A 14,875-nucleotide genomic window follows, 5' to 3' on the forward strand; every position below is an offset into this window, starting at 1 on the left:
ATGCATGGTTACAGAACAATCTAAGTGAAAAAAGACGTAAAAGATTTTATTAAGTAGAATAAAAGCTCAATGAATTAAATATGTAACACAACAGGCTAAGAAGTTAATGCTATTTGAGGTTGCATCAACAAAAGCAGTGTCCTGAAATATTCAGGTGACAGTTCTGCTGTAACCTGCCCTAGCAATTCCACATCTGCAGTATTGTAGTCAGTTCTGGGTGCCTTGTTTCAGGAAACATAGTGATGGGAAAAAGGGTAATTCAAAGAAAGCTGACTAGGATGTTGAAAGGGCATCAACATCATAACCAGACGACATTCAAATTAAAGAATGTTTAACTTGACTGAGGACTGACGTTTCTTCTGCTGTAACGGCTATGATCCAGTTAACACTGGGGTTCCAATTTAACACAACCTGATCAACAGAACTAGAATTCCTTGAAAGTTCATAGCTGAAGGCCTTCTGCAGAAAATTTCAATCTGGAATTTTCCTAATAGTTGGGTATACCTTGAAAGATATATAATAACAATTTATGCCACAAACCACTTGCTACTGTTCAAGTTTCACCATCATATATTTAGTTCCTGAAGAGTACCCCCTCACAGGCAAGAGGTTCTATTATATGAGAAAAAAGATCTGTTTACCTATTTTGCAGAATTTTGCTCAAAATAGATGAGCCTGACTAAGAACTATTATTGTCTAATCCTACAAACATATAAAACCATTTATACAATGGTAAGTATCAGTTATCTAGAAAAACAACTCTCTAGCAAAATCCCTATACATGTTAAAATGAGTGCCCCTTAGTAAATATTCTTGTTACTCCTACATGGTCCATGAGAATTCCAAAGTGGTATCTCTCTGAATATCTATTTCCTCCAATTTTCATATTCAACTGTACTATTCCCAGTATTGGCAATTTTTCCACTGTTTACCATTTCCACATTCATTAACATTAGTTTAAGCATATTCACCTATCAAAGCTATCTAGATAAACTATCTTTTTTTTCCCTTCCCCAACTAACCCATATACAATGTTAACTAAACTGATTTCCTCCTCACAAAACTGTTTTTGTATTTGTCATTTCCTCCACCTCTCCCTTCAAATAATGCCTTTATTTCCATATTCCAAAATCATAAAACCATTCATCTTCGCTGAATTTCCAACAAAACAACTACTAAATTTAGAAGTTATTGTTTTGATTCTTTTTAGACTTACTTGCTGCATTTGATACGGTGGACTACTCTCTTCTCCTAGATACTCTCTCCTATCTAAGTTTTTGTGATTCTTGATTATCCTACACATCTGACCACTCCTTCTCACCTTCTTTTGCTGACTCATCATTCAAATTATACACTTAAAAAGCCAGGAGTGGGGAATATGCATGGTGGGTATCCCCCCATGGTACCATGGGAAATCCTCTGCTCTGCTCCTTCTATATTCTATCAGTAACCTCATCAACTCCTATGGGTTTAATTATCTTTATGCAGATAATAACAGACATATATATATATATATATATATATATATATATATATATATATATATATATATACATTAGTATGTGTAAGCATAGCCCCATTCTCTCACTTGAGCTACAATATCACAAAACCAACTGCTTAGGAGACATTTTAAATTTATAGACCAAAGACTTTCAAACTCAACGAATTTTCTTCCCCTAACAAATCCATCTCTCTTCTAAACTTCCCTATTCTGGTCAAAGTCACCACACCATCATTCTAATCTCACAAGGTCATGACTTTGACGTTATCCTTGATGTCTCATATCCTCTATAAGCACATAACCCCTCAGTTGCAACATCTCTAGAATCTTATCCCTTCCACTGACAAAGCTATTCCCCTTACTTCACATCATCATCATCACCATCTCTTGCTTAGACTACTGTAACATTTCTTAATTAGCTTGTCCTGCCTCATCTTTCTCAATATTCCAATTCATTCTATATACTGCTACCAAAAGCAAACCTAACCATATGACTTCCTTATTCAATCAACTCCGATGGTTTCTTATGGCTGCTAGGACAAAATATGAACTCCTCTGTTTAGCTTTTAAAGCCCTTCACAATCTGGCCTCAACCTGTCTTCCCAAGGCTTACTGGACATTACTCTCCCTCCCACAATCTACTGATCTAGCCAAACTGGTCTTCCCTCTAGTCTTCACATTCTCCATTTCTTACTCTTGTGCCTTTACATATGCCTGAAATGGAATCCTTCCTTATCTCTGCCTTACAGAGTCCATCTCATCTTCTAAGACTCAGATCAAGTACCATTTTGCATGAAGCCTTTCCAAATTCCCCTCAAACGCCCATGCTCTCTCTCCCAAACTACCATGTATTTAACTATTTGGTATTTATTTGTACTTAACAACTTCATGCTTAATCTCTATATAATACATCTGTATTTGTTATTTCCCTCATTATAAGGTAAGCCTCTTGTGAGTAGGGATTATTTGATTCATTTTATTTATATCCCAAATATCTAACAGAGTTCTTGGCACAAAATAGGCATTTAATAAAAGCTCATTCATTATGTACTTACACATAACTATTCTATCTTCCCCATAAGACTGTAAGAATCCCAAAGGCTGGCCAAGAACTGGAAATCAAGGGGATGCCCATCAACTGGGGAACAGTTGAACAAGTTGTCATATGAATGTAATAGAATACTATTGTGCTATAAGAAATGATGAACAGGAAGACCACAGAGAGGCCTGGAAGGACCTATATGAACTGATGCTGAGTGAAAGGAGCAAAAACAGGAGATCACTGTGTACAGTAAAAACCACAGTGTGTGAGGAATTTTTCTGGTAGACTTAGCCCTCCACAGCAATGCAAGGACCTAAAACATTCCCAAAGGACTCGATGCAAAAATGCCATCCACATCCAGAGAAAGAACTATGGAATGGGAACGCAGAATAAAGTAGAACATTTTCTCTTGTTATATTTTGTTTTGTTTGGGTTTTTCTCATGGTTTCTCCCATTCATTTTAATTCTTCTATGCAACATGACTGATATGAAAATGTGTATAAGAATGTGTGTGTAGAACCTATATAAGATTGCATGCCATCCTGTAGAGGGAGGGGTGAGGGAGAGGGAGAAAATCTAAGACTTATGGAAGTGATTGTAGAAAACTCAAAACAAATAAATTAATTAAAAAACACTAGATTAAAAAAAAAAAAAGAATCCCAAAGGCATATAAAGAATCATATCTACTACAACTTTCTTTCAATATTGTCTAATAAATTACTGTGCACTTACAATGAGTTTTCAATAAACTGAATCATAGTTGAAGAGTCTCACAGAGAGAAAGTGAAAAGAAAAAATTATAAGAAGAACTAGAAAATGAAAAAAGGAAAACCAGAACCAAGGAGTTTTGGTACTTTAAAATAAAGACGCATAAGAACAACTACAAACCTGGAGAAACTTGCATGCGGTTCATAGGCACACTTGACATGGTCATGGGTCCATCTGTAATAATAACAAAAGAAACACTTTTTAAAATGTAGGATAAAGAATGTTATTCATGAGAAAGGAAAGACAAAGATTTTTTTTAAGAGTAAGCTGGTCTGCTGGTACACTATATGGTATAAAATAACCATACTGAGCATGTTTTAAAGAGTCTATAAAGAAGTTGGAATATTCAAATACATAATCAAAATCATGGTTGTTTCTACTCATGGTGATAAAAATAAATAATTACACTTTATGGTTACAATGTGTGTGTATATGTGTGTGTGTGTGTGTGTGTGTGTGTGTGTGTATATAAAAATAATCTTGTTTAAACTTCACAATTCTGAGGTAGGCATGATAGATACTATTGAATCCATTTTGCAAAGAAGAAAATTAAACCCAAAATGTGAAGATTCCCAAGAGCACAGAAAACAGAAAACATGAAATGCATAGACTACCAGTCTATAAGAATAGAAGTAATATACTTGTCTCCTGTCTTTGCAGAGGTAGATTATTGGTGAACACTGCATATACTATTACACTATTACACTAAAATAAAAAGTTGCTGAATGGCTCCCTCCCCATGCCCCATTCACTTTTAAAACCTTTGTTATAAGAGATGTTCTTATGGTAGAAAGAACCATAAATTTCTGTAAAAACTATACATATCAATAAATGTTTTTTAAAAAAACATACATATGGAATGAAGGATGAAAAAAGAATAAATACTTACTTGGGGGTCTGACAGACTGAGCCTGGCCCATGCCAGCAGCAACTTGTGGAATACCTGGGGGTTGAGCCCCTGGGGTCTGTAAAGCTGGCTGATTAACCAAGATCCCTTGTTTATGTAAACGAGACCTTCGTTTTTCTTCTAATTCTTTTTGTATTTTGTAGATTTTCTCTGCTAATAAATGATAGTATTCATCCTATAAAAAAATTCAATAAAGTACTTAGATATTATTCCATACAAAACAATTCATCTTTTCCAGATATTCTGAAAGAGAAATTAATAAGGAAATCCTTGCAAAGAGATAACTGTACCTTATACGTAAAAAAAGATGAAGTCATATACATTTAATTTGAAATAAAAGCATGAATTTTTGTTGATGCTCTTACTACTTCAAAAACTGAAATATAATCAGAATGACAAAATACTGACTCAATCAATACTATCTCACAATAAAAAAGGCATATTCATTATATATTCCATAATTATAACAAGGTACTCAAGACATTTCAGACTGCCTGGATAGCTGGATGCCAAGGTTTTACAAATCCCTACAGAAACCTACCCTGCTATTAGCAGACTCATACATGTCCCCTTCCACTTTCCTTGCGTAGGCCACCAAATTCTCCATGCGGCGATCCTTTAGGGCTGCTGGGTCAGGTGTTGGAAAGATGGCTTGGACACTAAAAGAATGAAATATTCAACAACACACTTTTAAAATAATTTCATAATCCATATAAAATAACTAAGCAAGCTCACATAAATTCTACAAATGAGAAGTATCAGAAGACTACACTACAGTCAGATTTTGCAGATCTATAGCTTGGAGTGTGAGTGTGTATGCGCATATGACTATATTCTGCAAGTATCTGTTCATTAAGAACTATGCTGAAAATTATCATATTACTTCACCCAGTTTAGACTAATCTAACATAATTGCTTTACCAAGAATAGTCTGTTAAAAGTAATCCGGAAGACAGTTTTTATGGATGGTAAGTCTTAAATTTTTCAACTTAATGGTGAAAAATAATTAGGCACCGACCAATGGTACCCTAAAGCTTTGGAATGAGTATAAGAAGATTACGGCAACAAACTAAAAAAATTTTTATTCAAACATAGGTGAAAACTAAACTCATTTTCATACCTCTAATACATCTTTCTATTAAAAACTGTATTGATACCATTAGTTATTTACATTACAGACATTTACAGATAACTAAAATGCCCTCTTTATGTGCTGTACCTCTCTCCCCATGTTTCCTATTATACTCTCTTCCCATAAAGAAAATCAATTGCTTCCAGTCCAGATTAGTTGTAGGTCCCACAAGAGACACTGAGCTAGGGGTGATCCAGTTAATTCTAGGCTTCTTAGAGTTTCATCAGTAATTCCAATGGTCCTTTTTATCTTCCGGACGTAAGAGGTAATTCCTCTGCAGCTGTTAAAGGTGCCATAATGGGGGGGGGGGGGGGGGGGGAAGAAGTAGAATAATATTGGGAAGGTAGTTTGAGAGTTTGTTAACTTATCTGAATAGCTATGATGCCTATGACTAATCTCTCCTGGAATTACATCACATTTCATGAAATATTCACAACTGAAGCAATGTAACCATAGCTTCTACTCACAGTTTATGTACTAAATGGTTACGCAGGTCCTGAGTGACATGTTCGTGCCAGCCTTTCCTAACTCCAGTGCTAGAAGGAGGTGCAGCTGTAGGCATGGTGCTGAGGCTTCCAATATTGCCAGAATTGGTACCATCACTCATTAATGGGCTAAAATGAGAAGAAAAAAGACCCTTCATCCGTCTATTGCAAACACTAGCACAAATTTCCTTTCAGAATGTTATTTGGCCCATTTAATTTCTTCTATCATATTCAGCAACATTATTCTTAGATGAGTATTTTGAACTAAACTAGTAAACCTCTAAAGGCATTACAGTCGCCCTAAGTCAATGAAAAAGTTGAAACCATTTTATGTCACATGTTTATAATACATGTTTCCTGCCTGAATGCCTCAGTAAAATAAGAAACTAAAACAAATGAACAAAGAAAGAGAAGCTGCTAACAAATGAGCAGATAAAAAGAATGGAAGAAATGGTTTATGAGTTTAATGAAGAGAAAAAAGTATGGGAGAGAGCAAAAATAAGAAATATAACTTAAGGAACAAAACAAAATATAATAATACTTACTTGAATGGTCCATCATATTCTAAGGTTTGGTTTTTTTCTTTTTAGCATTATTTAGATTAAATAATGAACTGTACTGTTGGGTCACAGCCAAGTAATACATTAACAGGGTACACGAGTTAATAAAAAATGTTCTTTACATGTAGAAGCGAACATAATTACAAAAGCATTTGCATCTAAAATCAAATCACTAAATATCTGCCAAAAAAAAAGTAATCCCCTCTTTATAACAACGCTGGGACCTGGGGGAAGTTACCTTTGCTTGAATGTTAAAAGTTGGTGCTACAGCACCGATCTCCCATTCCCAACACAGGGAACAGATATGGAGGCTCCTACTCACCACAGAAACCCACTGCCTAGATTGTCCTGAGTCACCACAACAAAAGCATACTCCTAGGCCTCCACTTATACCAAGGGTCCTGCCCCAGCACAATTTCATCACTGAACTCAGGAGGGTCAGGCCTGGAGTTCCAGGTCAGATTGAGGAGGTCTTTTCCTAATCCCATTCAGGGACTGGGTTTAGAAGAATCTTAAAAGCCTCCTAGTCTGAAAATCTTCTGTTTTCAATTTACTGTCCTGCTTAAAACCTGTTCCTACCTTTCCTTGTGTCAGCAGAACAATGCCACCAATCAACCATCCTGACAGGTGGAAGCCAACCAAGTTTCTACACCAACAGTTGAGTGAATAAATCTCCAGCTGCCTAAGGGAAGAGGCTTTGGTCTTTCTACCATTCTCTACTCTTTCAGTGTCGAGCTGCAATCTTCCCTTCATCCTAAACTTTTGTAACCTCACATTTGCACTGCCTTACTGCACTTAAAGAAATCTGGCATTCATCCCCCAAAACTCTACTTCCTACCCTCCCATGGCTATTCCCACCGCAAACCGGCACTGTAACTGTGACTTATAGGTTTAGCCCCTGAATCCTTGAGCCAGGAGTAGGGCATTATTTTGCTCTCTGCTGCTACCTTTAAACCCTCCCCCTAAGTTGTAGATGTTCTGTCTTTGTTATTATTAGCATTTGCACAGTGGTTTAAGACTGGTAAGTCATTTCACAAATACTATTTTATACTCACAACCCTGGGAGGTAAGAGGTATCATGTTCACTTTACACATGCTTCGTGTAACTGAGGCAGATGAAGTTAAGTGATTTGCCCAGGGTGTTATATACAATGTGCATATTTGAGGCTGAATTTGAATTCAGGTCTTTGTGACTCTAGATTCAGCAATCCCCTTCAACACCTAGCAGCCACTACTCCATATGGCTATTTTATTCCCACCCTCCAGATTATTTCCCCTTCAACTAACTCAAGTAGTTCAGTACTTCACAAAGTTTTCCTGTCCAACACAACCTCTCACATTTAAGGATTTCAAAATACACATGCATGTCCCTTAGAAAACCCAGGCATCCAAATTCATCAAAATCCCCACAACATCTATGGCTTTGAATCCTGCATTGACCTCACCATCCTCTACAACTATTTAACATCCATGATTCAGAACACCAAAATTCATCTATTATTTCCTCTAACTCTTTCCATCTTGGCCTAAAGCCAAGCCCTACGATGGCCTCCAGTCACTTCACGCCTGCCCCTACAGCACTATACTAGTTCTTTTCCTGTGTCTGTGACCACCTCTCAATCTCCTCTGCTGATAATAACTTATCTTTCACCTGATAAACGAGGAGTGCTCCCCAAAGGTCTAACCTATGCTACTTGTCTTTCCTTCAGAGCACATTTTCTAACCTTAACCCTCCAATTCTATCTTATGTGCCTAGTAGAGTACCTAGTATATAGTAATTAATAAATGCTTGATGGATTAAATGGCAATTTCATCAGCTTATATATGCCTTACTATCATCTGTAAGCAGACAGCTCCTACATCAATCAATCATTCATCTTCACTGCTCTTCTCAAATCTAGTTCCATATATCACCAATTGATTAACAAATATTCTCACCTCGATATCTTTCTAGGAAATTCAAACCTGACTGAACTCATTATCTTCTGCTGAGATGTGACCCTCCTTCTATACCCATCTGCTTCTGATGAAGGCATCACTATTCTTTCAGTCAGTCAGGTAGACAACAATGGAAATCATTCTTAATTTCTGTATTTCCTAATTTTGTTAACTGTATTCAATCAGTTGTTAAGTCATGTCTTTCCCATTCTCTCTACTCACATGGTTACTACTTGGCAAGATTGTAACAAATGCCTCCTAACTGGCCTCCCTGAATCCATTCACTTCACTTTCTCATTTATTTTCCACAAAGCTGCTGTAAGTCTTCCTAAATTAAGGCTGCTATAAGCCTTTCTAAATAAAAAGTATAATCACGTCATTCTCTGACTCAAAAATCTTTAGTGCCTCCTTAATGTCTGGGCAATAAAATACAAAGCCTCTAGCTTGGCATTTAAAGCCCTAAATAATCTGTCTATAACACTCCTTTTGAGAATTATTTCATACACTTTATTTAAGTCCACTCTCTCCTCACTTACACCTCTCAGAATTCTTTGCTCACTTTAAAGGATGATTCCTTTAGGAAGCCTTTTTTGATTCCCCTATTTTGAGTACTATCTTACTCCTATTAACTCATGATTATTTACCTGTTTGCTTAATTTAGTCCTCTAGTCAAGTTCCAAGAAAAGAAGTGCCATTTGTAGTTTTTGACTGTGTCTAGGACCTAGCAGACAGTGTTTTACACATAAGTAGACACTTAATAAATGCTGAATGAATTGAACTGAAGGTAGAGAAATTTAATGGTCAAGTATTAAATGGCACTGTTAATAGATAACTAAACAGAAAGGACAATCCAGCATGAAAGAGAATTATATCAGTTTAAAAGAAAATAGATGACAAACTAATTCAATACTAAATGATACCTCTCTAAAATGATTAAATATGAAATAATCATGGATTATTTTAACAAAGAAATAAACATACATAAGAAAGAATCTAGTCCTCCTCCCACTTCATTTTAGAGACAAAACAAAAATGATACTGAAAATTCTGCTACTTGGATAAAGAGAATGAAATAGAAATTATTCTTTTTTCTATACATCATAGATCATACCTCTCTCACAGTAACTATTTCTCAATCAATCAACAAGTATTTCCTAAGCACCTGCTAGGTAGGTGCCAAGCACTGTGCTACGGACACAAAAAAAATGAGACAAATAATTACTATATTCAAGAAGCTTTGGTAACTTTAAACATTCTTACCTCAAGAATTCAAATTCACCTCGTAGGAAAAGATACTTCTCTTTAAAAATTATGTTAAAAAGCACAATCTCAATACAGAATTACCTCCAAAATCCTTTTAACACTCTTCTTCTCCTCATTTCCATATATTTATCTTTCCACATCCAATACTGGACACAAATACTTACCAAACTTGCCCTAGAAGCACACTTAATCTAATAAATATACCTTTTTTCCCTCTGTTATCCCTTAGGAAGAAAAAATAAAAGATCTAAATTGACAATAAATATATTTTAAATTATTATTGAATTGAATTTATTTTGAAATTTTAAATTCTGTCAAATATGGCAAATAGCAATCATCCAGACAAAGAATGTATAGTGTTTTCAAATCAAAAGTATGTTTCTTCAAATGCTAAATATTCAATATGGTTCAGGAAAGCTCCATAACAACAAAATGTTCTACAGCTTTGTCATAACAATAAACTGGACAGAAATGAAGATTCTGAATTGCTAGTGCTCTAGCAATATTCTGCTCCCATTCTCATTTAAAAATGAACAACAATAACAACTACAAACATCTCTTCCATTCTTACTGCTACTTTTACACACAAGTTAATTCCCTGATTCTAAACTTCTATACTTGCATCACATACTACAACAGTCTAACACTATTTACATCACACATAGTTGTGATTCATGAAAATAGGAATCAAATAAATAACGACACTTACTTCGTTGCTCCAAGAGAGGTTGGAAGAGCAGTTTCTGAAATCAGGTTTGGCTGTTGGTCTGCTGCAATTCCTCCAGCTGGAATGGTCATTGGGTTGGTACCTATGAGAAAGAAAAATTAGACAAATGAGTTACAATTACAATTTTTAAAATTTCATTGAGAAGATGAAAGGATTAAACTATCATATCTGACAAATATTATTTCCATAATCTGATAAATGGTTTTTGTATATTATTGTATATATATTTTGTAAACATTAAAAAACAATAGTAGTGGTGATAGATTTGTGCCTAACAGTCCATATTTTGTCATTTACTCCAACCTTGTGACCAACACTGTAACTGGTGTTGTCCAATAAATACAATAAAATCGATCAGTTCAACTAACTGCATTTGCATTATATTTGAACAAACTGGACTAACAAGACAGAGGCATGTATATTATATTTTCATGTAAATATACAGAATCAAAGAATTTTTCATACAGAAAGGGTCATAGAAAAACATTCAGCCCTAAATTCTTCATGTAACAAATTGAGAAGGAAAAGGGTAACAGCTGACTATGTATGTATTATTTAAAGTTTTCAAAGCAACATATATAACATCCTAACACTTCAGCCTTGTAACAGCCCTGTGGGTTATATAGCATAGTTACTATTATTACTGTTACTCCTATTATTACTATTCCCAAATTAAACAGATAAAGAAATCGTGGTTTAGTGATGATAACTAACTTTTTCATGACCACACAGCTAACAAGCATCAGATTTCAAGTTAAAACCCAGGTGTCTCTCTTAGATGCAATGTTATTTCCACTATACCACGCTGCCACACAAAAGCGAAGCAATTTTCACTGTCATGTAACTAATTAAAGTTTGGACAAGAACAGAGATCCTCAGTTAGTTTCTAGATCAGTGTTTCCAAACCAATGGTTTTTACTGACTGTACAAATCATAACCAGCATCTCTAAGGCTGGCAGACCACAATTTCAACAGCAAACAGATTGTTTACTTAGTGTCTGTTAGCAAATTTATCTTACTCCACACCTCCACATGCAGTTATTTGAATCATATTAGATTCAATAATGCAGGCAATGAAGTTCATTAGCAATATCCAAACTGAAGCAGCCAAGGTAAATAAAAACTTTCAGTGTATTTATTCAGTATATCTTTTTAAAGGCATGTTATCATTTATGAAAGAAAACACCAAAATTCCATCAAAAAGAGAAAGGGCATGGAGACAGCTAGATTTGAGTTTGGGTTGTTATAATTCAATTCACTGCTATTGAAAACAAAGTATCTTTCTCATTTCTTCACTTACCCAATGCATTCAGAGTCCTCATCTGCTGGTGAGTTTGAGGTTGTGCTGGTTGCTGGCCAGATACTTGAGGCTGCAACTGTGTTTGTGGCTGGTTGCCATAGGGTAGTCCAAGAGCAGCATAAGCCCGTTGCATGGAGCTGGGATCAATTGGATTGGGGTTACTTAAAGTAGAAGTATTCTGTTGGCCTGACCCAACAGAGCCAATGGTATTCTGAATTCCACTTGCTGGAGATCCCAGGATGGCTATTTTTTTAAAAAAAAAAAAAAAAAAAAAGGAAAAAAGAGGGTAAAAGGCCAAAATAATTTTTTAAAGGGCACAGATATCATTAATTCTTAATAAAATTACAAGTACAAAAGCAAATTACACAATACTAAAACCCAACTATCAAGAAAAAAAAATACCTATGGGAAGAATATTACCAGACCTCAAACTATATTATATAACATTAGTCATCAAAATCAGTTAGCACTGATTTTAAAAAAAGAAAAGTCAATCAATGGAAGAAACATACATAAACAAGAAACAAAAGTAAATGAAAATAGTGGTCCAGTGTCAGAAAAATATTAAGAATATATATCATCAGAATAAGCTTAAAAGTCATTTCACAAGAACTGCTGGTAAAACTTGAAAACACATTGACATATAAAATAAGCAATTTTGAATACATAAAAATAAAAGGCTTACATGTGAATGAAAAGAAACGGTATGATGTCCAAATTAAACAGGAAATTAATACAAGATACTCCTTAAAAGGATATGAATAGTTTTCAAAAGAAAATTAAAAACTACAACTTACAGTAAAATGTTCGAAATCACTAGTAATAAAAGTACAAATGAAAACAACTGCGATGTAAATTGGCAAAAAGGAAAAAATAACAGAAACAGTCAATGAGATTATGAAAAAATAGGCACACTGATAAACTATTGTTAAGAGATGGGAAGTGGTACTAACTTCAGTTTAATTTGGAATTTTGCTTTAAAAAAAATAAAAAGGAGTATGTCTAAAAAAAAAAACAAAAACCTTATAACTTCTGACCCAGAAATAAGACTGCATACATATGCTTAACAGGGCAAGAAAAGAAGAAAATGAAATTATGCCATGTCAAAATATTCAAAGCAACATTCTATGTGACAGAAATGAAAATAACGCTGGTGCCCAGCCAAGTGAGAAACAGTGGGGGGGAGACCTATAGCATGTAACGTAAAGCAGTATTACTGTGCACTAAGAAATGACAAATACCAGGAATATGGAGAAACTTTGGAAAGACCAATATGAACAGAGGCAAAGAGAGCAGAATCAAGAGAACAATAAACCCAACAATCACAATAATGTAAAGAAAAAGATCATCCCAAGAAAGATTAAATTTACATACTGAAGGGCCCAGATAATAAAATATGCTTCACTCAAAGGAGAGAGCCAGTAAGGAGACAACTACTGGAGAATAATACACATGACAGATAAAGTCATAGCATCAAGCTTTCTAATTGGTTTTCTTAGTCACAAGAGGGTTTTGGCAGTGAAATGACTGTGATGTAAAGACAAAAGACATCAAGGTTTTCTGCAGTTGTAATTTTTAAAGAAAGAAGATATGCTGGAGAGAGTGGCTAAGAAGATATGTGTGTATGTACATAAATATACACACACACATCACATACTATATACATGTATAGAGAAAATATACAGCATGTATATATAAAGCATACAATAGCATGTATACATAACATATATTGTATGCACACATATACATGTGTAAATAAAATACAGTGATAAATTCCAGCCTTGCAGGACAACACCTAGGCCACCAAAGCTAAGAAAACTCAAATCTCTGTGAAACATTCTAGCCACTCAAAAAAGAAATTTAGACTGTGTCCAAAAAGTAACTAATATGCATACCCTTTAATCCACCAGAATCACTATTAGGTCAATACCCTAAAGAGATTAAAGAAAGAGGCAAACGAACCAAAAGTACAAAAATATTTAAAGTACCTTTTTTTTGCTGTAGTAGAGAATTGGAAACTAAGAGGGTATTCATCAAATAGGGGTATGGTTGAAGAAGTCATGACATATAAATATAATGCAATATTATTACTCTATAAGAATGATGGGAGATGGTAGTAGGCAGAATACAGGCACTTGGTACAGACTCTTACAGAATGAAATACACAAAATCAAGAGATCAATTTATATAGCAACGTTATAAAGAACAACTACAAATGACTTAAAAATGCCTAAAAATTCAGAATTTAAAGAAAGCTTTAAAAAAAACCCCTCTAATTTCCACATAGGAAAATGCTGCAGATCATAAAATCAAACTAAGACAAGCGTAATAAGAATGATTCCATTCAGAGCAGTTCTCAAAAGAAATCTAAGTTATTTATAACCATATAAATAAAATCTCTAAATCACTAATAACTAAAGAAATGCAAATGAAAACAGCACAGAGATAATACCTAGTATCTATGGCAAAACTGACCAAAAAAAAGTGACAAATGGAGGATTTGTGGGAAAACAGGTACATCAATGTTTTACTGGTATAGCAGTCAACTGATCAACCCATTCGCAAAAGCAATTTGGAAAACTACTAAAATGTGCATGTCTTTTAACCCAGTAACATCACTATTATCTCAAAGATATCAAAGAAACGAGGAAAGCTCCTATTTGTACAAAAAACATTTATAGTAACACTTGCAGTCACAAAAACTGGAAACTAAAGGAAATACCCATTAACTGGGGAATGGCTGAACAAATAATGGCACGTGTATGTAATAGAATATTATTTTGATCAAAAAGATGATTTCAGAGAAACCTGGGAAGACTTGTGTAAGCTGATGCAATGAAATAAGCAGAATCAAGAAAGTAATTTATATTACAATATCAATATTGGAAAAACCAACAATTAGGAAAAATAAACAGAAATGACTGATGAAGAACACTGCCCATTTCAAACAACTTTAAAATGATGCCTCAAAACAAACTCAGAAGCAGCAAAAGGAGAGGGTGAAACTATTTTCCACCAAAGATAATTTAGAAGATCAGTAAGAAAGATCTGTCAAAATGGGATGAAAGTACAGACAAGGTTGGGCCACCATGCCCCACAAGCCAGGAGGAGCAGCAGGCCTTGGGGGTGACCAAATCAGCAACAGTGGCAGCTTCTGGAGTTCTCAGCTCTCAGACAGTAAGGAGGCAGGGGCAGGGGGGTGGGGGGGTTGCTCAGACAAGTACTCACAAGGAGTTTATAGGGAGCCTTTCT

General features: G+C 34.9%; 1 protein-coding gene across 4 annotated transcripts in view; it reads right to left on the reverse strand.

Moving 5' to 3' along the window:
* CREBBP (CREB binding protein) overlaps positions 1–14,875 on the reverse strand; it is a 170,751-nt gene that overhangs the window by 47,744 nt on the left and 108,132 nt on the right. For all 4 annotated transcript variants that reach the window (XM_072603295.1, XM_072603278.1, XM_072603285.1 and 1 more), the window contains exons 6-11: positions 11,624–11,866; positions 10,306–10,405; positions 5,818–5,964; positions 4,760–4,877; positions 4,201–4,393; positions 3,432–3,485 (exon numbers count right to left, since the gene is read on the reverse strand). In XM_072603295.1, coding sequence (XP_072459396.1) covers positions 3,432–3,485; positions 4,201–4,393; positions 4,760–4,877; positions 5,818–5,964; positions 10,306–10,405; positions 11,624–11,866 — 855 coding nt within the window. The remainder of the gene's footprint in view (positions 1–3,431; positions 3,486–4,200; positions 4,394–4,759; positions 4,878–5,817; positions 5,965–10,305; positions 10,406–11,623; positions 11,867–14,875) is intronic.

Source organism: Notamacropus eugenii, chromosome 1 (genome assembly GCF_028372415.1).
Source record: "Notamacropus eugenii isolate mMacEug1 chromosome 1, mMacEug1.pri_v2, whole genome shotgun sequence".
NCBI lineage: Eukaryota > Metazoa > Chordata > Mammalia > Diprotodontia > Macropodidae > Notamacropus > Notamacropus eugenii.